Source organism: Ornithodoros turicata, chromosome 2 (genome assembly GCF_037126465.1).
Source record: "Ornithodoros turicata isolate Travis chromosome 2, ASM3712646v1, whole genome shotgun sequence".
Lineage (NCBI taxonomy): Eukaryota > Metazoa > Arthropoda > Arachnida > Ixodida > Argasidae > Ornithodoros > Ornithodoros turicata.
In genome coordinates, this window is record NC_088202.1 from 7,851,944 (window position 1) to 7,875,783 (window position 23,840).

At 44.6% G+C, this 23,840-nt stretch overlaps 2 protein-coding genes and 1 long non-coding RNA gene across 3 annotated transcripts; all 3 read left to right on the forward strand.

The window, feature by feature from the left end:
- The first annotated feature begins 927 nt into the window (after positions 1–927).
- Positions 928–11,409, forward strand: LOC135383056 (uncharacterized). The gene is made up of 3 exons (XR_010419636.1): positions 928–975; positions 11,112–11,195; positions 11,381–11,409. It is a non-coding gene; the product is annotated as an uncharacterized LOC135383056 (long non-coding RNA).
- Positions 11,410–11,787: 378 nt separating this feature from the next.
- On the forward strand, positions 11,788–14,595 carry LOC135384299 (uncharacterized). The gene is made up of 5 exons (XM_064613505.1): positions 11,788–11,809; positions 12,262–12,338; positions 12,738–12,820; positions 13,709–13,858; positions 14,496–14,595. Exons 1-5 carry the CDS (start codon positions 11,788–11,790, stop codon positions 14,593–14,595), a joined length of 432 nt encoding a protein of 143 aa, XP_064469575.1.
- A 564-nt stretch (positions 14,596–15,159) lies between these two features.
- Positions 15,160–19,087, forward strand: LOC135384300 (uncharacterized). Its single transcript, XM_064613506.1, has 4 exons — positions 15,160–15,283; positions 17,768–17,846; positions 18,763–18,819; positions 18,890–19,087. Exons 1-4 carry the CDS (start codon positions 15,213–15,215, stop codon positions 19,085–19,087), a joined length of 405 nt encoding a protein of 134 aa, XP_064469576.1. The 5' UTR covers positions 15,160–15,212.
- Positions 19,088–23,840: the final 4,753 nt, after the last annotated feature.

Below are 23,840 nucleotides of genomic sequence, written 5' to 3' on the forward strand. Positions count from 1 at the left end.
TTCAACTTGCGAATCCTGCAGGAAATTGAAACACACAGTTTTTCAGAGTACGATTCTACGCCTGTAGGAACTAGTGGGAGGATTGCTCCGTGGCAACCACCGCCCGAACACAATACATCTTTATTGCAGTATAAGAAACACGAAACCCCCACAGCCGTACTCCTGCAAGAGTTTCTGTCTATAAAAGAAGGTTTTGGGGACCATGTCGCATTTTACACAGATGGTTCCAGAACGGACACCGGTGTCTCATGTGCAATGGTTACAGACACATCTTGCAGATCGCATCGATTGCCAAACACAACTTCCATTTTCACCGCAGAAGTCTATGGCGTAATCTTGGCACTTAATCATATACTACGACTTTCCATCAGGTCATCAGTTGTGTATACTGATTCACTTAGTTGCCTGCAGGCTATATGTAGCCTGCAACCACCAAAAAACCTCCTCGTTCTTCGAGCAAAACACCTGTCTAGCCGCATAATAAACAGAGGTCTTTCCTTGACACTTTGCTGGGTGCTCAGCCACGTTGGTATACCCGGCAACGAGCTCGCGGACACAGCGGCTACCAACGCACTCTCAGGTGACATAACCCCCTTTGACGTACCAGCACAGGATCTGAGGTCTGCCTTGCGTAGAGCAATTAACTTAAAATGGCAACATGACTGGGACACACAGACAAATAATAAATTACATTTGATCAAGTGCAATGTAGGTAAGCCTGCAGGAGTTTTCAAAGAGAGGCTTTATGAAGTAGTCATGTCTCGTTTGCGTATCGGCCACACATTTCTCACACATGGATTTTTAATTCTCCAGAGGGACCCACCTCAGTGTGTGCACTGTGCTGAGCAGATGTCTATCCTTCACATTCTCATCAGCTGCCCTCTCCAGGAACATCATCGCCAAACTCATTTTTCTGACTTCTACCGGTATAGAATTCCTCTTCACCCAGCCCTTTTGCTGGGCGATGAGCCGCTTGTAAGTTTTAGCAGAGTTTACAAGTTTTTTAGGGACACTGGATACCTAAGAGATATCTGAATTCACATATATGTTTTATGTTTATATCAGCTTTAAATTGATCATTATCTTTTAACTGGTAAAGAGACCATATATCACAGTATTGGCGCATTATAGCCTTAGTTGCTCATGCGCCATAAAAACCCGAATCATCATCATCATCAGCTTCTTAAATTATTTCCACATCATAATTTTGTGACTATTCTCTAGAGATCTGGCCTAGGATTTTCCCTCTCCCTCGCGCGCCCCGCCCACCCGGAGCGCGCCAATGGGAGGACGCGTGGGCGGAGTCGACTTTCATTGCCATCTGGGGGCAGAGGTTCGAACGTAGACGGAGACGTGCTTTTCGCGATGCTACGTCCACTGGGTCGTTTCATCCACCATGGCCCTGAGTTGGCCCGTGTTCCAGAGATGGCGCTGCTCGATCTGTGAACCTAGGGACACGCGTTCGTTGGGACCACGAAAATGGTCGGCGATAAGTACTGTGTCTGAGCGATGGCCGTGTTTGTTTGTTTGTTTTTGCTTTTAATGAACGTTTTATGATGGCTTGTTTTTGCTTTTAATAAACGTTTCATGATCGGCGTCCCTGAGCGATGGCCGCGTTTGTTTGTTTGTTTGTTTTTGCTTTTAATGAACGTTTTATGATGGCTTGTTTTTGCTTTTAATAAACGCTTCATGATCGGCGTCTCTGAGCGATGGCCGCGTTTGTTTGTTTGTTTGTTTTTGCTTTTAATGAACGTTTTATGATGGCTTGTTTTTGCTTTTAATAAACACTTCATGATCGGCGTCTCTGAGCGATGCCCGCGTTTGTTTGTTTGTTTTTGCTTTTAATAAACGCTTCATGATCGGCGTCCTTGGGCGATGCCCGCGTTTGTTTGCTTTATTAAACATATGGAACACGCGTTGTTAGAATGATCTTGATAAGACGTCCGCGGAATCGTTGCGCCCGTGTTTGGTTGATAGTAGGGCGTTCTTTGGCGTGTGCCTTTCCTTTTACTGAGCATGTCATGCGAATCGTGTGCGATGCGCTGTGGACCGGACGCGGGCGTTGAGAGGTAGTCCCCGCTTTTGTTTGTTTGTCGTTTCGCGGGACAATGCGTCATTATAGACTGTTTCCCTCTGCGTTTTTTTTTCTCTCTCTCTTTCATACCCCCTTTATGTCTTCACTGCGCCATGCGACACGTGTTGTTACTAAAGGAATTTGATAAGATGCCATGCCCGTGCCGTTTTTGTGCGTACGTTTAGGTAATGCCGACGACTCTGGTTCTTTTCCCCCTTTTACTGAACATGATGACACACGTTGTTACAGAAGGACTTTGACGAGACGCCCAGGCCGTTTTTGTGCGTATGTTCGGTAATGCTGGCTAATGACGACAGAAAACTACTGTTTTGGTGGTTTCTTTCATTAAACTTTTGGTGGCACCGTACCGCTGTCAATCGACTGGGCGCGCATCATCTTTCTATGTGAAACCAGGAGACGCATGCAACTGACCACAGCGGGCTGCGAAATTAATGCACATGACATTTATTGCAAGGAAGTGCATGGACAGGCTTTTGTTGGCGATGACAACAGTACATGTGGTCGAGGGCTGTCCTCTGAAACCCGTGCAGTAATGCCTCGGTAGTGGAATCCACGTGCCTGAAAAAAGAAAGGAAGCGAAAAACAAAGGAAATCCGTACTTCTGCAGCCTAACCGCCATGAAAGCGCCTGTTGGTCCGCTGGCATAATTATTGCATTCTTCATGGACGAAGAACTGTCCTAACCGCCACCTGGACAGAGCGTCCTCTAGCGGTTCAGGCTCCGCCGAGGATATGGGCCCACTTGCATAAATATCGAGGGGGGACGATCTGTGCATTAAATTGAACTATAATGGATGTTGAGGTGTCCCCAGGAACAACCAGCAAAACGCTGCGGTGCTTTATATTCTCCGAATTTCGAGGGCTAGCGTCGATGACTTTATGCATGCGGACCCAGGATCTGGCAGCTAGAAAAGAAAGGGATCGCTTCAGATCCAAAATGAGGCATTCAAACAAGAGATGAGGGAAATGACAAACACATGCACAACGATATATACAATGTCACGAGCGACGCGCTAGCTACGCTGCCCGGGGCTGCTGCACAGGTTCTACTGGATTCAGCGCGCCCTGGGCAGCTTGACACCATGAAAAACGTGAAATTTAATTCAGTTAACTTCCCCGCGCGCAAACAGCTTCGGGTGGCGGATAGGACAGTTCTTGTCCATGAAGAAGGCAATAATTATGCCAGCGGACCAACAGGCGCTTTCATGGCGGTTAGGCTGCAGAAGTACGATTTCCTTTGTTTTTCGCTTCCTTTCTTTTTTCAGGCACGTGGACTCCACTACCGAGGCATTACTGCACGGGTTTCAGAGGACAGCCCTCGACCACATGTACTGTTGTCATCGCCAACAAAAGCCTGTCCATGCACTTCCTTGCAATACATGTCATGTGCATTAATTTCGCAGCCCGCTGTGGTCAGTTGCATGCGTCTCCTGGTTTCACATAGAAAGATGATGCGCGCCCAGTCGATTGACAGCGGTACGGTGCCACCAAAAGTTTAATGAAAGAAACCACCAAAACAGTAGTTTTCTGTCGTCATTAGCCAGCATTACCGAACATACGCACAAAAACGGCCTGGGCGTCTCGTCAAAGTCCTTCTGTAACAACGTGTGTCATCATGTTCAGTAAAAGGGGGAAAAGAACCAGAGTCGTCGGCATTACCTAAACGTACGCACAAAAACGGCACGGGCATGGCATCTTATCAAATTCCTTTAGTAACAACACGTGTCGCATGGCGCAGTGAAGACATAAAGGGGGTATGAAAGAGAGAGAGAAAAAAAACGCAGAGGGAAACAGTCTATAATGACGCATTGTCCCGCGAAACGACAAACAAACAAAAGCGGGGACTACCTCTCAACGCCCGCGTCCGGTCCACAGCGCATCGCACACGAATCGCATGACATGCTCAATAAAAGGAAAGGCACACGCCAAAGAACGCCCTACTATCAACCAAACACGGGCGCAACGATTCCGCGGACGTCTTATCAAGATCATTCTAACAACGCGTGTTCCATATGTTTAATAAAGCAAACAAACGCGGGCATCGCCCAAGGACGCCGATCATGAAGCGTTTATTAAAAGCAAAAACAAACAAACAAACGCGGGCATCGCTCAGAGACGCCGATCATGAAGTGTTTATTAAAAGCAAAAACAAGCCATCATAAAACGTTCATTAAAAGCAAAAACAAACAAACAAACAAACGCGGCCATCGCTCAGGGACGCCGATCATGAAGCGTTTATTAAAAGCAAAAACAAGCCATCATAAAACGTTCATTAAAAGCAAAAACAAACAAACAAACAAACGCGGCCATCGCTCAGGGACGCCGATCATGAAGCGTTTATTAAAAGCAAAAACAAGCCATCATAAAACGTTCATTAAAAGCAAAAACAAACAAACAAACAAACGCGGCCATCGCTCAGAGACGCCGATCATGAAGCGTTTATTAAAAGCAAAAACAAGCCATCATAAAACGTTCATTAAAAGCAAAAACAAACAAACAAACGCGGGCATCGCTCAGGGACGCCGATCATGAAGCGTTTATTAAAAGCAAAAACAAGCCATCATAAAACGTTCATTAAAAGCAAAAACAAACAAACAAACGCGGGCATCGCTCAGGGACGCCGATCATGAAGCGTTTATTAAAAGCAAAAACAAGCCATCATAAAACGTTCATTAAAAGCAAAAACAAACAAACAAACAAACGCGGCCATCGCTCAGGGACGCCGATCATGAAGCGTTTATTAAAAGCAAAAACAAGCCATCATAAAACGTTCATTAAAAGCAAAAACAAACAAACAAACAAACGCGGCCATCGCTCAGAGACGCTGATCATGAAGCGTTTATTAAAAGCAAAAACAAGCCATCATAAAACGTTCATTAAAAGCAAAAACAAACAAACAAACGCGGGCATCGCTCAGGGACGCCGATCATGAAGCGTTTATTAAAAGCAAAAACAAGCCATCATAAAACGTTCATTAAAAGCAAAAACAAACAAACAAACAAACGCGGCCATCGCTCAGGGACGCCGATCATGAAGCGTTTATTAAAAGCAAAAACAAGCCATCATAAAACGTTCATTAAAAGCAAAAACAAACAAACAAACAAACGCGGCCATCGCTCAGAGACGCCGATCATGAAGCGTTTATTAAAAGCAAAAACAAGCCATCATAAAACGTTCATTAAAAGCAAAAACAAACAAACAAACGCGGGCATCGCTCAGGGACGCCGATCATGAAGCGTTTATTAAAAGCAAAAACAAGCCATCATAAAACGTTCATTAAAAGCAAAAACAAACAAACAAACGCGGGCATCGCTCAGGGACGCCGATCATGAAGCGTTTATTAAAAGCAAAAACAAGCCATCATAAAACGTTCATTAAAAGCAAAAACAAACAAACAAACAAACGCGGCCATCGCTCAGGGACGCCGATCATGAAGCGTTTATTAAAAGCAAAAACAAGCCATCATAAAACGTTCATTAAAAGCAAAAACAAACAAACAAACAAACGCGGCCATCGCTCAGAGACGCTGATCATGAAGCGTTTATTAAAAGCAAAAACAAGCCATCATAAAACGTTCATTAAAAGCAAAAACAAACAAACAAACGCGGGCATCGCTCAGGGACGCCGATCATGAAGCGTTTATTAAAAGCAAAAACAAGCCATCATAAAACGTTCATTAAAAGCAAAAACAAACAAACAAACAAACGCGGCCATCGCTCAGGGACGCCGATCATGAAGCGTTTATTAAAAGCAAAAACAAGCCATCATAAAACGTTCATTAAAAGCAAAAACAAACAAACAAACAAACGCGGCCATCGCTCAGAGACGCTGATCATGAAGCGTTTATTAAAAGCAAAAACAAGCCATCATAAAACGTTCATTAAAAGCAAAAACAAACAAACAAACGCGGGCATCGCTCAGGGACGCCGATCATGAAGCGTTTATTAAAAGCAAAAACAAGCCATCATAAAACGTTCATTAAAAGCAAAAACAAACAAACAAACGCGGGCATCGCTCAGGGACGCCGATCATGAAGCGTTTATTAAAAGCAAAAACAAGCCATCATAAAACGTTCATTAAAAGCAAAAACAAACAAACAAACGCGGGCATCGCTCAGGGACGCCGATCATGAAGCGTTTATTAAAAGCAAAAACAAGCCATCATAAAACGTTCATTAAAAGCAAAAACAAACAAACAAACGCGGGCATCGCTCAGGGACGCCGATCATGAAGCGTTTATTAAAAGCAAAAACAAGCCATCATAAAACGTTCATTAAAAGCAAAAACAAACAAACAAACAAACGCGGCCATCGCTCAGGGACGCCGATCATGAAGCGTTTATTAAAAGCAAAAACAAGCCATCATAAAACGTTCATTAAAAGCAAAAACAAACAAACAAACAAACGCGGCCATCGCTCAGAGACGCCGATCATGAAGCGTTTATTAAAAGCAAAAACAAGCCATCATAAAACGTTCATTAAAAGCAAAAACAAACAAACAAACGCGGGCATCGCTCAGGGACGCCGATCATGAAGCGTTTATTAAAAGCAAAAACAAGCCATCATAAAACGTTCATTAAAAGCAAAAACAAACAAACAAACGCGGGCATCGCTCAGGGACGCCGATCATGAAGCGTTTATTAAAAGCAAAAACAAGCCATCATAAAACGTTCATTAAAAGCAAAAACAAACAAACAAACGCGGGCATCGCTCAGGGACGCCGATCATGAAGCGTTTATTAAAAGCAAAAACAAGCCATCATAAAACGTTCATTAAAAGCAAAAACAAGCCATCATAAAACGTTCATTAAAAGCAAAAACAAACAAACAAACAAACGCGGCCATCGCTCAGAGACGCCGATCATGAAGCGTTTATTAAAAGCAAAAACAAGCCATCATAAAACGTTCATTAAAAGCAAAAACAAATAAACAAACGCGGGCATCGCTCAGGGACGCCGATCATGAAGCGTTTATTAAAAGCAAAAACAAGCCATCATAAAACGTTCATTAAAAGCAAAAACAAACAAACAAACAAACGCGGCCATCGCTCAGGGACGCCGATCATGAAGCGTTTATTAAAAGCAAAAACAAGCCATCATAAAACGTTCATTAAAAGCAAAAACAAACAAACAAACAAACGCGGCCATCGCTCAGAGACGCCGATCATGAAGCGTTTATTAAAAGCAAAAACAAGCCATCATAAAACGTTCATTAAAAGCAAAAACAAACAAACAAACGCGGGCATCGCTCAGGGACGCCGATCATGAAGCGTTTATTAAAAGCAAAAACAAGCCATCATAAAACGTTCATTAAAAGCAAAAACAAACAAACAAACAAACGCGGCCATCGCTCAGGGACGCCGATCATGAAGCGTTTATTAAAAGCAAAAACAAGCCATCATAAAACGTTCATTAAAAGCAAAAACAAACAAACAAACAAACAAACAAACGCGGCCATCGCTCAGACACAGTACTTATCGCCGACCATTTTCGTGGTCCCAACGAACGCGCGTCCCTAGGTTCACAGATCGGGCAGCGCCATCTCTGGAACACGGGCCAACTCAGGGCCATGGTGGATGGAACGACCCAGTGGACGTAGCATCGCGAAAAGCACGTCTCCGTCTATGTTCGAACCTCTGCCCCCAGATGGCAATGAAAGTCGACTCCGCCCACGCGTCCTCCCATTGGCGCGCTCCGGGTGGGCGGGGCGCGCGAGGGAGAGGGAAAATCCTAGGCCAGATCTCTAGAGAATAGTCAATTTTGTACATTTAAGCTCCCAACAGCTTGCATGCATAATGTGCTACAGCACCACCTACCAATAATGTGGAACGCATCGCTGTCATGGATTATTCAAAGGCTCTAAACTTCCAGGTACAATGGAAGATATCAGAGCCGTTGTTGCTGAAATTGGTGCTGGGTCACCACCTCAAGTCCTGAGCACTTCATTGCGGAACCTTGCAATATCTTTCCTAGACCTTTTCTTTTGATTATCATGACAGCGTCTAAGCTAAATTACATCCCTGCGACACACTGAAGTCTGGCTGTTGACCTCGTCACAGAGTCTGCCCCACGCTGCATTTTTCTGTGACACAGTCTTTCCATCAATTTTTTATTCTCTAACATATTCTTATATTTGCTTATAAGATCCAGCAATAGCGATATCTCGCTTTGTGTGAAATTGGCACCTCGTTTTGACATGACTGAACAATGGGTTTTTGTACCTGCTACACTCTGTCGTCTGCTTGCCATTCGCGGTAAACTACACAACCTATAGAAGTGTTGTGTAAACGCAATGAAGTTTACTTTAAAAAGTGACACATACAGTAATGCAAGGGATATTCATGTTTAATTTCCGAAATCATTGCGACATCCGCTCGTCTGCGCATGCACACTGCGGTCATCGTCTGCTTACGCAGAGCATGAGGTATCCGTGAACAAGAGACAATTCTGCATGAGTTGCGACGGTGCTAAAGCGACTTATTTCGTACCATTCATCGGGATGCCCCACGCTGCATGTACAACAGATATGAAGCAAAAATATATATCTGACATCACATTTTACTAGTGTGTCGATGACTCGCAAAAAAATGGTTCATGCGCGTAGGACAGAAGAACCACGTACATGCATACTTTCAGAATTTAGTCCGCGAGAGCTCATCAAAAGCTCCTGTTTCGAAACACAACACAATGCACATGGCCCGCCGGAACATTAATTTACGCAATTCTAGCAGTGACGTTGTTTGTAGAAATTCCCTATAAGTTACATTACCAAACCTGTACGCAGTCAGTAGTCTGTAGGTGTACATATTGTGTATCTTAATGATACCCAGAGCTTCAAACAGGCCAGGGGTTGTCTGTAAGTATGGCATATTCGTTATGTGACGAATGACTTTTTTTTTAACAATAAAAGTTTTTCGAGATTACATTTAGTCGTTGTTCCCCAAACCAAAAGGCAATAATTAAGCTGAGAATGGAATAGACCGAAGTAAATTTGTTTTTTAACTTTGTTAGGAAGAAAAGCACGACACGGTACCATTACACCAACGACCTTTGATAACTGTGATTCAAGGGTAACATCTCATTACGGCCGAAGTCTCATTACGGCCGAAAGTCTCATTACGGACGAAAATCCTTTAATCCCCAAGTGTCTCGTTACGGCCAAATCTCATTACGGCCGAAGGTAGTCTCATTTCGGCCGAAGATGTTTCATCACGGCCAAAAAGAAAAAAGAAGCATCCACCATATTAGCAATCGCTGTGTTTTATGCTTCCCAAAGTGTGTCAGAGGCGGTGTGACCCACGGCTTGTGTCACACACAATGGTTCATGCACACAATATTACGACAGTGTTTCATGCATCCCTCGTGAAAAAGAAAATTTTATCGTCATACTGTGTCACATGATATTTGTATGTGTTACGCCATTTTGTCTCAGCATTCGAGCAACATCCTACTCGTTGGTTCTGTGAGCAAAGTGTGTGTGTGTGTGTTCTGAAAAGTTACTCCACAAGGGAGCCCATTGGGAGCTTCAGGAGCCACATGACCTATGACCATGATCTTTTCCCCCACTAGCTGCCTTCTACAATTTACGTCCACCTGAAATTTAAAAAAAAGTATATAAGGTGCTGAACAAAACGACATATGCTGTTGTTTGATGATGACCAGAAGACATGCTGTCAAGCAGACTTTTTTTACATATATCCAAAACATATTCAAGAATTATGGACAACAATGACAATTACGTCATTGCTTAGCATTGCTTAGCATTGAATGCTAAGCGAAAGTATTGTTTTTAATGTGTATAGTAAACAGCTGATGCTCTTAACCGTCTTTGTTATTTTTGATTCTGCATCGCCGGAAACTTGCACATTGTTTTTTCTTCACGTTCTGCGATGGATCCGAGAGCAGAGACGTGTGTCGTTGGTATGAGACTGACGTCACAGCTCTCTCATGACATCACCCAGGCTTTGGCAGTAACTAAGCTATAAGTTGCTTGTAACTGTAACTAGCTACTCTTTGGAGTGGCTAGCAAACTAGCTACTCTTTGGAGAAATTTGCTAGCTACTCTTTGGAGTAGCTAGCAAATTTCTGCCAAAGTAACTTGTAGCTGTAAAATGTAACTACACATTGCTGCAGTATGGCAATATTTTCCAGCCCTCAATTTCCTAGCGCTATTGAGTCGACGCTTTAAGTGCAATGCAGTTTTTCTTTCTTGTTTTTTTTTATTTTTTCAACCAGAAATTCCGCGAATTTCGACGTCTCATACGCAGCCAGGATGGCCTTAGACTAACTTCAACCGTGCTTTAGGGCCCGTGGGAATTCCTCCGTTGATAACACGGTATAACTATGGGTAGGGCAGTGCACGTGTTAAAGCGGAGGTTTTGAGTGTTACATGTATTCGGCTTTTTCTTATTAGAAGGTATAAAAGTAGACAGGATATTTCAACATGGTAACTATAGCTAGAGTTAAGTAAAAAAACAACAACAACAGTAACTGTAACTCAGCTCTCAGTTTTTCAGGTTCACTAAGGTTCATTGCAGGTAACTCAGTTCTGCAGGTTCACTCAGGTTCACTGCAGGTACCCCCGTTCTCAGCTCTACAGGGCACTGTAATGTACTTGCCACTGAGAAATGTACTTACAGCAGTACTCGATTACTTGAAGTGCTTCCCACCACTGGCAGTATGGCACACGCTTGTTCATGCGTGCAACTCGAAGAGAAACTGCACGCGAGCTCGCTTCATCACGTGACTCCAAGGCCACGTGTCATTCATGCTTTTCCATCTTCTTGGCACGTTGGTGACAGACGGGGCGTTAACAATCACTACTACCCAATTTGGGAATCACCTTTCTCTCTCACGCTTTAACTGTGCAAAAGCAGGGAACAAAAAAAAAAAAAAGCTGCATTTTCGCGACTGTACCAAATTCTACCATTCCCGAAACTACCATTAGTTATAACTCTTCCAATACTTAACTGAAAATACATGGTATACCTATTCAAAAAGTGTGTGCTCTTTGTTTTGCAGATTTTGACACTGAGATGTACGAATATGCGTTACGTATTGTAGAGTACCAAACAAGGGACGTGCCAGAGTCGAGGGTTGTTTCTGGTAAGTCGACTGTACGGTACGTATAGAGACATCGTTGTATAGACACAACTATGACGTTATAGCAGTACTGCAATTCAACTTGCCATTTCATGAAACATGCGTGTACTACACAATAGCGCATGACTATCGAGCAGTGGATAAAAAAAAAAGAAAAAGAAAAACAGTATGAATTATTTTTGCACCAGCCTTACAACTGATGAATAATGTCCGACCCGTAAGTGGAAACGCTAGTTCGGTATTCGTATTTGCACAAGTACTGGTATATGTTCTTTACCATTTCTTTCAGCTGCGGCACCAAAATAACCTCTCTCTGGCGAGTCAATCTGCGGTACCGCGCACGAAGGAAGAGGTACGACCTGGCGCAGCTCACGTGACCCGTCATATACACAGACGCTGACACACCTACGCACGTCTATGCATATCTACACATTCGCTGCCCGCATAATTATACTACACAATTACATACTGTCATCGTATCAACGCGTAACCTCTACTCGCAGGTACGACAGTTCATCACAAGGTTGGTAGTTCAACGCATTCACGCGGTCCACAACTCCACTTTCATTGGTGAGTTCATCTATCATAGGCCATCATGTATAATACTCTTACGTGTGGTAAGAGATGCGGCATCAAACTGATTATATAATTGGCTTTTGGATAACCTGCTTGTCTGATATCTTTTTTCTTGTCTTGGCATTGTTTCGTCCCGCCAGCACCCTTTCAGTCTTATCATTGATTGGTGTGTCTTCAATGGTTTTGCGACTGACGTTGTGTAATGTGCAGAACGACAGCGACGGTGCATACACCAGTACGACGACGACGACGATCGCAGATGATAGAAAAAGCAAATCGCTGTCATTTTGCACCGCATTTCCCGGCACACCCTGCCAGGGCGTGCGCTGCTCCCTATTCTCTAGGAAGATCACCGGCGACGGACTTTGCCGTTTTTTCATGACCGTACTCGTCAAAATCGACGGTGTACTCATGTTTTCCCATGCAGAATGGGCGCTGGATGAGCTCTAGGAAGATCACCGGCGACGGACTTTGCCGTTTTTTCATCTTTCAGAAGCTGCCACCTTGGCTCACGAGACATCATTGATATTGGAAAGGTTCATGGAGATTTTGAAGTACGATTCAAAAATGGTACTAGCCCAAAAGTCACGCATTATTTTCACTAACATCGCCTAGAATTTATCGTGTTATGCCGACACATGTACCGGATATATTCCGATAAAATTCGTAACGAAGTACCCAGTGACTGTGTAGATAATCCTAGAAAATTATGTATGCTTAACTTAAAGGGGCACTAAAGGGGTTGGCGTTTGTGGATCTCATAGGCTACTGGAAGGATGTATATTCCGTACTGAACGTTCATTATTTCGAATACACTCGCAATATAACACATTCTCATCGTTTGCATCATTCTCAGGTTGACGGAATCTTTTATATCGCGAAGAGATATTTTTGCACTTTAGTGCCCCTTTAATGCTTTCTTCACGTTATCCGCGATGTCTCATTGCTGTTTCGGAACTTTTCGCGCAGACGATACAGGGCATTATCCACATGGGCGATGAGATAAGCGAAGTCACCATTCCCAACATCCTATCATCGTTCGAGATCAAAAGGTAACACATATGATCCAAAGCTGTTGTATTACCACGTTTCCGCACACAAGAAATATTTGTTTGTACTACCACATATATATTTGAGACACATCCCTATCACTGAGTATGCCTTCTATAGATTAAAGTGGGGCTATACTTGAAGACGTGGGCAAGTTGAGGACAGTTTGGGTTTTTCGCGTGGCATTTTCTTAGGAATAATTTTTTTCTCGTCCGTGACACCAGGGTGAACACTGGCGTTGTCTGGGCTTTGAAGTAACGCGTTCTGCACGTGGCTTTTTAGAAAGACGTCAGACGCCGTTTTGCAGATGTGGTCGAGGAAAGAGGGGCTTTTTTTTTGTCCCATCTCTAACTTTCGCGAGCATTGACTTCCAATTTGCTCACCTCTGCTCCTATAGGCTAATAAAATATGACTTCACCGTTACGATGCTGTGTCAGTGCTCTGTGGTTCCATGTGCACTACTCGTGGCTGACCTTTCGGCTGACTCAAACAAAGGACACAATTTAAACCGGGCACTTATTTTTTTTAGGTCCACCACTTACCCATAGGGTGGGGTAAGTTGATGAAAATATGTAGCCTGTCATTTTCGGCTCGCACGGAATAAATATCTGCTTTAGCACCACGGTAATTTGTGGATAATTTCTCAAAGGCTTGGGGATTCAGTTAACAAATCATGGTGCAATTTAGGTGATTATTCTGACTGTTAACAAAATAGTTCAACTGTCTTCAACCTAGACCATCTTGCCCTATGATCTCAGTTGTCTCGCGACGTAAACCCCCAATTATTATTATTACCTTGCCCTATGCCATGGCAAGTCACTGTCGTTCTTGTCTTCACCAATGCACACAGAACCAACCCGCGTCAGCAAAGCAATTTCATTTCCTCGCAGTGTCTACTACGCCGCAGCTACCACGGGCCTGTTCACTGTCCTCCTCATAATGTATGGCACGAGCTTCCTCATGGGTTTAATGTGTTACAATAACCCTGAGGCACCTGGTTGTTCTAGGGCGTCGGGGTACACTGGACTCATGATGATTATGTAAGTATTTGCCGCTTATATTTCGTTAAACATTGCGGAGCGTGCAAAAGCCAAAAGACACGAAAGCGCAAAGCGTAAAGAAAGAGGTTGTGTAACCCAGCTTAGCACTTAGCTAACGAGCTTAACAGGTTAGCACCAGGACCCTTTGCTAAGGAAGTGTAGTGGACGAAAGGTTCAGTGAAATGTCGCGCAGATGCTGAGTGAAACCCTCCCTTTTCCTCGTGTTTTGTACTTGTACTATTATGGGAAGCAGTTCTTAACGGTGCTCGCCTTAACGCTGAACATGCTGAACACGACGGAATGCTCCGTAGTTCACCTCGTCTTTGTCCGTGTCTTTTTCGTGTTTTTTTTTTTTTCAGTATGTATCAAAGGTACCAACTAGCCCAACTTCGCACCTTGGGGCTTCGTAGTGTTGTATTCATATTATCAGCTATCACGAGGACCTATCGGACAGTATTCTTACGTACCTAAGACCCTGATATTGAGGTGGAAGAAGACACTCTCGACACGAATCTAAAAATTATCAGCATTCTTGTTCAGTATTCGGAAGTAGTTTGTATTCGCTATGGATCGAAAGCCGCTTTGAGCACGATTCTCGCGTTGGGTTTCAAGTCTGTTTTTGACATTGTCCCTCCAGATCTGTCGCTATGTCGTTTCCGATCAGCTCAGCGTTGATGTTCGTGACGAGCTCTGTTATGATCTTGGCGACGACAGTTACCATCACGTCACGCACGTGACGTCACTCACGTGCTGACGTCACGCACGTGGCCCTTTTTGACGATGTAAGTGTCGTGCCAATACCACCTAGATAGAGGAAGCCTGCTGACTCGTCGCCATGACGTAACAATTGGGTCAGCCAATGGGGATCGTGCTTTCAACGGCCGTAGCCAATCACAAACGTGCTTTCAGCGGTTGTGGCCATGGAGTAGAACCACCGTCGTCTGCCAGTTGTGACTGAACGTCCCCGCGTCCTAAATGGAAAACTAAATGGGAAAAAGGTCTTAATCTTTTGTCTACTTTTTGTCTAAGTACATTTTACAAACCTTTTACTTTTGTCTACTCCTCATTCATCATCTCCTAATAAAGTTGTTGTTGTTTGTCTAAATATTTAGGTCTGCAGATTCCAGGTGAGCTGCAATCATTTGCGGGTTCTTGTAGTCGCAGAACGGTGAATCGCAGTAGCAGACGAATTTTGACTCTTAATCGAAGGAGGGAGAGGGGGCAGTGAGCAGGCCTTTTGTGTCTAGGTGGCGTTGGGAAATGGAAGTACGCCATCACGGCTGCGATATCGTGGTTGTACGTCTACGAGTACTTTCACTCCTTGTCTCACTAAGAATACGTGACGTTGCAGACAATGTCCTACCTGTGGCCCGAGCAAAAAAGGGGAAAATGGTTCGGCAAGTTTCTCGCGGGAACAGTTCTCGAGTAAGTCCCTTCACTGATGAATGCTCTTCACTGTCTACAGGGTGAATTTAGCAAAGGTTACACATTTCGATCGAGTCGTAAAAATGCAAGATAACGTGTCAGGCGCTTCAAACTTAGCAGACTGATAGTCATTAGCCCGAAGTTTTATCCATATCTTTTTCAAATGCTATGATTTTGTAGGAAAAAAGTTAGAAACAAAGCAAATTCTCTCCCCATGCATTTCCTATGGCCTATACTGCTCGCGATCCGCCATTTTTTTCCCTCTGTCTGCATCACGTTCATACCACCACGTATAGAAGGCGCTGCCTGGAAACGAAGCAAACCCAAAACCTACGGAACAACCAACAACTAGATGGACCAGGTGCAGCGACTCCTCTATACACAATGCCTGTCAAGTGAGCGCCAAACCGCCTGCCAAGCCCTCTCCCTCATACACGCCGAATCCTCCGCTTTGGCGCTGCCTTCCACGCCGTCGAATTTAGCAGACGACATGCATCGGCCAAAAATTGCCGTTCCAGGCGATGTGCTTATTGTCTTGTTTGAAATAGGGAGAAGGCGGGACCGGGCAGAGCCGTATATTAAAAGGGAGTCCGGCCATTGGGAGGAGTCACAAAAAGAGGCTCGGCCTGTCAATCACAGTTTCGCTCCTCTGATTGGTTTGCTTTTTACCAAGGGGGTCGCCATGACACCATACTGCCACCCAAAATGGCGACGAAAACAAACCCTGTGAAGCGTCCACAGAAGCGTCCTTAGATCCACACGTGACAGACGTGATAGGGAGTCTTATCTCATATACAAGTTCAACGCTCTTCACCCGTCCGGTATCAACAAATCACAAGGCACCCTAGAAACACTTCACAAATAAAATATGCTTTTCCCATCTACCTCCATTATCATCTGTTATGTTCTGCATGGCCACTGCTTTCTGCTCTCTTTATTGCATGCCACAACTTTGTATTACAAATATATATTTAAAAAAAAAAAACTTGCTCGTTCTGGAATTTTCCCCACGTAACCACTAACCTCCTTATCTTTCGCTATGCTTGCGAATTCTTGACTGTTGTCCCGTTTCGTCCACGTGTTCGTGAACCTTCCATTTTTCTGCAACCGGTCTGTAGCCTAGATCACTACGTTCACATAATCCCCTCCACACTCTAACAAAGCAGCCATTCACTCCCGCCGTAAAAACCCGTACGGACCTTTCTTCCCTCCGGGCTGTTGACCCACAATTCGCATGAACCTTTAAACACGTCACACCTAACCCTTTAAATACCATGCCAATGATGAGGACGGTGCCCAGAAGAAGAACAGTCTCTGTTCGAAATATCGGCGGCTTCTGTCCTGAGGCAACTCCCTTCCTACATCTCTACCGGTTCGCTGGATTTCTACCCACCTGTGAAGCGGGGATTTCGTTACAAAAAATTTTCACAGATTAACCTGATTTTATGCTGCAAATGTACATCCTAATATAAGTTTCTCGGAAATCAGTTTCATCTTATGCTCATCCACTGATATCTAACTGAAAATAATACGTTTTGTCGACGTGTTAGGCCTAGTGAACACGGCGATCACAACGAAACCATAACAAAAACGGCGCTGTGCTCTATAATCTTATATTTAATTGCTGGATTTCATGGATATAAACACTCTTGCCTTTTATATTCAAACTATTCATGTAGATTTGTTTAAAAAACATACCGACGACAGAATCTGTCCCAGCAGGTGGTTCTGCCGGCAGTGGTACAACGACGGAAGCAGACGACAGTTCCCGATGTGCCTTACGCTCCCTTGGTGGCGCACATCAAATTTGCACCAAAAATCCACTACTTTTGCAGATTGCGTGAGGTATCCATTTCAATTCCATCCAATCCACTTGCCACCCAAAATGGCGCTGCCCATGTTGGATACGGGGACAAATAGTGAGGATACGTTGATTGATAGCGCCCCATATTTCAGAACTCTATTGGTCGCAAAGCTGAAAAAGTGGGTGGAGCTTCAGGTATAGGCATGACCCATTAATGGCCAGACTCCCTTTTAATATACGGCTCTGGGACCGGGTGGAAGCTGGCGCCCCATGCGGAATCTCCGAGAAACTTTTGGCAGGCGGAAAACAATGCAAACGTGCGCGACGTGACAGGCATGTAGAAAGGAGGCATTGACCAGGTGCAGCGTTTCGAGGCAGCGCCACCTATACACCGTGATGCGAACGTGAAACAGGCAGAGAAAAAAATGGCGGTTTGCGGGCAGTATAGACCATTAGAAATGCATGGAGTGAGAATTTGCTTTGCCTCTAAGTTTTTTTTCTACAATGTCATAGCAGTTGAAAAAAATATGGATGAAACTTCATGCGATTGACTATCAGTCTGCAAAGTTTGAAGCGCCTGAGACGTTATCTTGCATTTTTACGACTCGATCGAAATGTGTAACATTTGCTAAATTCACCTTGTACAAGCTTATTGCCAGATCATTTTCTTGTGTCCACAGGAAGTGCAATGGCGGCCGCCTTTTTGACGTCATTCTCGATGATTTTGACGACGCAATTAATAATTTCATCAACCGAACGGTAAGGATGACGCACTCGAAGCTGCCTTGGTTCGGAAGGATTCGTTAATTCATTAATTCTGAAATTCGTTAATTAACTTTTTGGTTAGAGGATTTCGAGCAAAAGCGAGATAGCAGATTGAGAGACTGCGGCAGTTGCAAGCCATTTCGCGTTTAACAAATCCTGAAAAACACTAGTGCCTTAAAATTCCCGAATTTTGATATGCAAATAAACCGAAACCACGGCGACCGGGAAGGAGGGAATACAGCGCTCATATGACGTCAGAGGATCACGTGATCTGGAACGATGAAGTTGATTGGAGTAGGTGACGCTGAGCTGGCCAGATGAACAGCTTTCCGACCTTTGACGCCCTCCTCAGGCGCGCTTTTTCAGTTTAGGCTCATTTTCATATTAAACTTCGGGGATGAATATTTTAACGCGCGTGCGTGTTTCAGGGTTTTTTTTAAACGTGGAATGGCGTTCAACGAGGACAGTCTTTTAATCTGCTGTCTCGCTTTTGTCCGAAATTCCTTAATGTGAAAGGGTTAATTAATGAATTTCGTGTGATTAGTTATCGCGTAGTTACACGCTGTCTTCCAGACGATGTCTCTTTGATCGAAGAACTCGACTGCAAAAACAAAATCTATGCTGCTCCTATAGCTTTTTTAATAAAAATTCTTGGAAAAATTCTGTAAAGGCGGAAAAAACAAAACAAAACACATAGGAGTCTGCGTTACATATTCCGGCTGGCGAGCTAATATGCGTCTACTGGGCAAGTTTGCACCCATAATCGGGGCTGCACGTCATGGGGGAGAGGACAGAGCAACGAACGCAGCCACAGACAGTGGCCAGCCGCTCCGGCATTCCGCGTACAGATAATAATCGACATCTGTGAAAGTGCTAACGTTTAACGCCCTTTCTTTTTCAATGGCTGCAGAATATCATCCAGCATTTGCTAGCATCCTTGACGGTTGATCCTCGACAGATCCTGCAGGTGCCACTCTCTCTCACGACCGAGGAAAGCTGTTTTGTTACGGTTCACGTGGATTCTCCATATGTTACAGGGCGACCCTCCTCAGAAGCCACTAGTATATTACGAGAATATGAAGATGCTAATATGGGACGACCTGGACGACGTACGTGGTCACGTAGGTCTTGGCCTCTTCAGCAAATTCTGGCTTGTGTATAAAACATGCTATTTCATCGAGAATCAGCAGGACAGCTATTGTATCGACCGCACACTCGATGTCCTTAATGGATAACTTAACACTCTGAAAGGGTTTACTCTACGCAGATGCTGGAAGGATTCATCAACAAACTGATGCATTCGATCAGCCAGAGGGATTTACCGTATTTTCTCGCATATAATACGAACTCGGGTATAATACGAGGTGCAATTTATAGACTCCTATCAAAAAAAAAGTTTTCTGACTCCCGTATAATACGACATTTCAGTTTCACCCGCCGTTCGTTGCGATGCCGTCGTTTCTGGCGAGCTGCACTGCCTTCACTCGAATTGCTTGCCCGGTTACGGCGATGTGCCGCGACCGAAGGTCTTTAACGTACTCGATGAGTTGCTTCTCGATCTCCGGATGATGTCCCTTCTTCGGGCCACGAAACGCTTTCCGTGTTGCTGAGCACTGAAACAACGACGCCCGCTGACGACGCCAAACACGAATGTTGGCTTCGTTAGTCCCAAACTTTCGTGCAGCAGACATATTACTAGACGCTTCGGCCGCCAGTACAACTTCCCGTTTGTACTTGGCCGTGTACGAAGCCCGGCGTGGAGCCATGCCCGCGCGCGCGGTTCCTTTCGGAAAGTTGGCGGGTGAGATGAAATCACGTGGGTGCGCGCGCATGACCAGGAGAGCCAAGGGGAGAGGGGAAACGTACACTCTTTCAAGAGAGGAGCGGGGCTCGTCGCCGTGGCTCATACAACCCGCAAATAATACGAACTCGCGTATAATACGAGTCCGCATTTTGGGGGTCCATTTTTCGGAAAAAAACCTCGTATTATATGCGAGAAAATACGGTACATCCTGTGAGTATACGTTTCAGGATTCCTGATCATTATTAGGATGTCTCAGGCTTTGAGGCATCGGTACATGGAACGGAAGACTGTGTCCTTCTACTGGAATCCATGGAAGAACAGACCTTTGCTCGTCCCGTTGTCTGCTTTAGTCGTAAGACTCGTCCCTCTTCTTTCAATTACTACACGGCGTTCCAACAGCATTAAACGCCGTGTTCGGGTTTTGACTCAGTAGCATAGAGAAATTTGGCGATTTATACCGGGTGTTTCAGTTAAATCCCCGGGCTAAATAATTCGCGAACGGGTGCACCAATCGAAGAACTTTCTTTTTTACAAGTATCTATCCGATACCGCCTACAAGCTGCGCACCGTGTGAATGAGTGGGAGGCGCTCATTATTTAAATAAAAATTCAAATGAGTTTCGTAAAAAAACAAAACTTCTAAAGCAGCGCACTGTCGACATTAAAATGGGTACTACCCCTTTTGGGACATTCAGTGGACATCTTTTAGAGAAAAATCTGCCACCGAAGCAGTCGTTTGTTGCAGTAATTAGTTGGTTTCGGTTTACATATTTTGTCGCGGTTGGTCGCTGTGAAGCTCAAAATGACGCTCTTTCACTCCCTTATCCACCAATGAATTACGTCGTTACACTAATGAATTACACCAATGAATTACGTCCTTTTGCGCTTCGCCGCGACCAGCCACGACAAAAATACGATGGCTCTCAGACTCGTCTGCAGCGGTATGATCCGCAATGCGGTACGCGGTTTTGAATATGAACATACACACACACTGAAAGAAAGGAGGCTTAGGACGAACCGACGTTACTCTTTGCAGAACGCTTTCTGGACCTCGCTTGGGTTGTGCCTATGGTTGCTTCTTCTGATGGGAATTGTGACCGATAACGCGTCCAAGTTCTTTATCCGACCAAGTAGAAGTAGTGAAGTCGACGTGGAAGTAGGGGACGAGTAAGTGCTTGACCTTGGATGAATTACACTTGCTGCTTGGAATTTGACAAGCTGAAGCTAGAGGCTCAAACTAGGTTACAGTAGACACGCATTGCTATTACGCTCGTTAGTATGACATTCTCACTTTATGACCACTTTTCTGGAGCACCGTTTGTTCCCAATGGATGTCCTGCGTATAGGCCCCCTCGTTATTATGACAACTCGATAATCCGACTATGACCAACATTCCGGGGGACGAACTTGGGAGAAGACGTGCATTAGTCCCCCGTTATTGTGACCACCCACCACAGATCGAGTCATCCTTCTGACTCAAAAGGCTCCAGGAACACGCAGGCGTAGTGAATGCCAAAGTCAGGACTATGTCGCCTGTGTCGCGTTCTACTCGGAAGTTCGTACGCAATGTGGAAGTTTTATTAGAATCTTATCTGTAAGTACCCTGTGAAGAAAAATTAGGCTACATAATTTAGGACGTGCTCCTATCCGGATGTTGCTGAGATGGTGTTTAGGAGGGAACGGGAGTCATTTCTTTGAATGAACGAAACGAACAGCTCTGAGCAAATCAAAAAACGATGTACGCGAGCTGGTGTATACTGTAAAAAGAGGGAAGATTTTCAGGAACACACAAAACACAAAGAGGACTTCGTTCTCTTCACACATTGTGCGTTCCTCAAACTCAAGGAAATGTTACCTCTTTTTACAGTACACAGTGCAGTACTCAAGTTTTGATCTCATTTCACAAGAACGTTATAGGGTGTTTTCACATGACAGTCAAGCGAACACGTTTGGCAGCCCCGGTGGTGGTTACTTTTTCGGCGCAGCTGCCGATATTATCTAGCGTTCGCTCAAAAACCGAGACTTGAATGGTGTTTTGAAATCCGGTAGCGACGGCGCTCTTCTTTTATCCCAACGACACTTCGTCGCTGTCGTTCTCACATTTTCTTTTGTGAAAACTATGGTTGTGGCATTGAAAAATAGTGCAGTGTGTCATCTTTCAATGGCGCTAGCACAAAAAGTGACCACCAGTGGGAGCAGCTCTCGAGCATGCCATGTGACAAAGTGACGTAAACACACTCTTAAAAATAAGCTTCACCGCATAGCACGCTCCTAGCCTATCATCATCGCGAATGATATCGTTATCTGCCCCGGTTTGTTGAAAACGGGAGGCGTACGCCTTTTGTGTGACACTTATGCTGTTCATAATTGTCACAGAAAAGGCGCACGCCTCCCGTTTTCAACAAATCAGGGCAGATAACGATATCATTCAGCTATCGTTGTCTGCAGTCTAGATATCAGACTCGTCTCGCCAGACTCAGACTCGTCAGATCAGTCTAGATATCAGACTCGTGCCCAACAGCGAGTCCTCTTGGAATGGTGGTTGGCCAGGAGCATGCTATGTGGTGAAGTTCTATTTTAACAGTGTAGGTGAAAACTCCCTATAGGCAAAAGTTCTCGTTCTAGTTAGCTTGTTTTAAGTTTCCTTTTAATAAAGTACAGTTTTCGTAGTGCTGACTTACAAGTGTTCCGACCAGATAACTTGCTTGAAAGTAATAGTCCTACGTATAGACATGTGAAACCGACTCGTGAAATTTCAGAGTTACCAAGTGAGCATGAAACAAACTAGGCATTTTGTTTCCTTGTCATACGCGTTAATTGTGTGAATTAATTTCTATTCGCCATCGTCTGCACCAGTGAAAAATCGCTCAAACAGATCTCTGCAATAGGAAGTGATCCAATTCAGTCAATATTGCTAACAATCGTACTCGAGAATCGCAACAACCAAGTCACTGATATAAATTACATCAAAACACTTCCCTGAAGAACGCCAAAGCTAACGAAACCCACTTTAGATCCACAAACTGAGGTCTGTCTTTCAGGTGCGTGCGTATACAACTAATAACAAACACATGGAGTCTGGTGCATTCCAGTTTATACAGCAGCTTCCCATGTGACACCCTGTCAAAGGCCCTACTGAAGCCGAGGAACAATATGTCTACCACTCCGGAGTTTTCAGGAACACTAAAAAATTCATGCATAGCACCTACAAGTAGTGCAACGGCTGACTTTTTTTTTTCACTAAAACCCATAGTCAAGTTAGGTTAAAGAGAACTGATACAAGAGAAGTCAAGACGCGTATCCGCCTCAAACCAGTTCTTTCTGAAGCACTAGCTCACGTGACGTAACGGTTAGGACGACCGCCTTTCACGGCGAGCCTGGAAGGTGGACGCAAGTTCGAATCCCAGATCGGGCTGTGCTGTCTGAGGATTTCTCTGGGTTTTGAGGCAGACCTACCAGGACGCATGTCGGCACAGTTCCCCTTAAGCCTGTCCAGGACAGCATACTGACCCCGCTGTCCCCGTCGCTCATTCCTGCTGTCATCTCCTGTTTGCTCATAGCGGCAGTTCCTTCGTGGTGCTAACACGGAATGAAAAAAATATTACTAGACTTATGCTCGCAGTTCTTCTTTTCGTGAACGAGAGCCCTTAAGCACGTTTAAATCAGTGGAACCCAGAAAGTACCACAATCGTTTTCCGTTAGCCACAGAGCCGGTAGATGAGCTGTGCAGCTGTACAGGATTCCCGCGGATCCGGCCATTGCGGCGCATTCCGAGTTCCTCGATCCAGGACCTCGGTCCAAGTACAATCTAGTATAATCTGGTATAATTTGTCACTGTGGTAAAGTATCTGGCACGGCCACAGCAAGGCAAGCAATCTTATGCTACTTAGCCCACCAGCGAGGTGCAAAGGGCGTAATTGGCTGGCATGTTGCCCGGCAGTATCGGGCCATCAACCAACCATAACATGTTTGGATGAACTAGGACGTCAAGACAGCGTGTTTTATTGGTTACTATGTGAGAATGCTACCTGCCTATAACGGGAGCTGTTGTCATATTCTCATTTCCTCTTCAAGGGAACGTGAGTCTGAACCTTGTTCTGGAGGCACAATTGGCTCTGAGCCTGCCAAAAGAGCCTCGTCGACACTACAGTAAGTCTAATCGGTTCATTGATCGATTTTATTTGA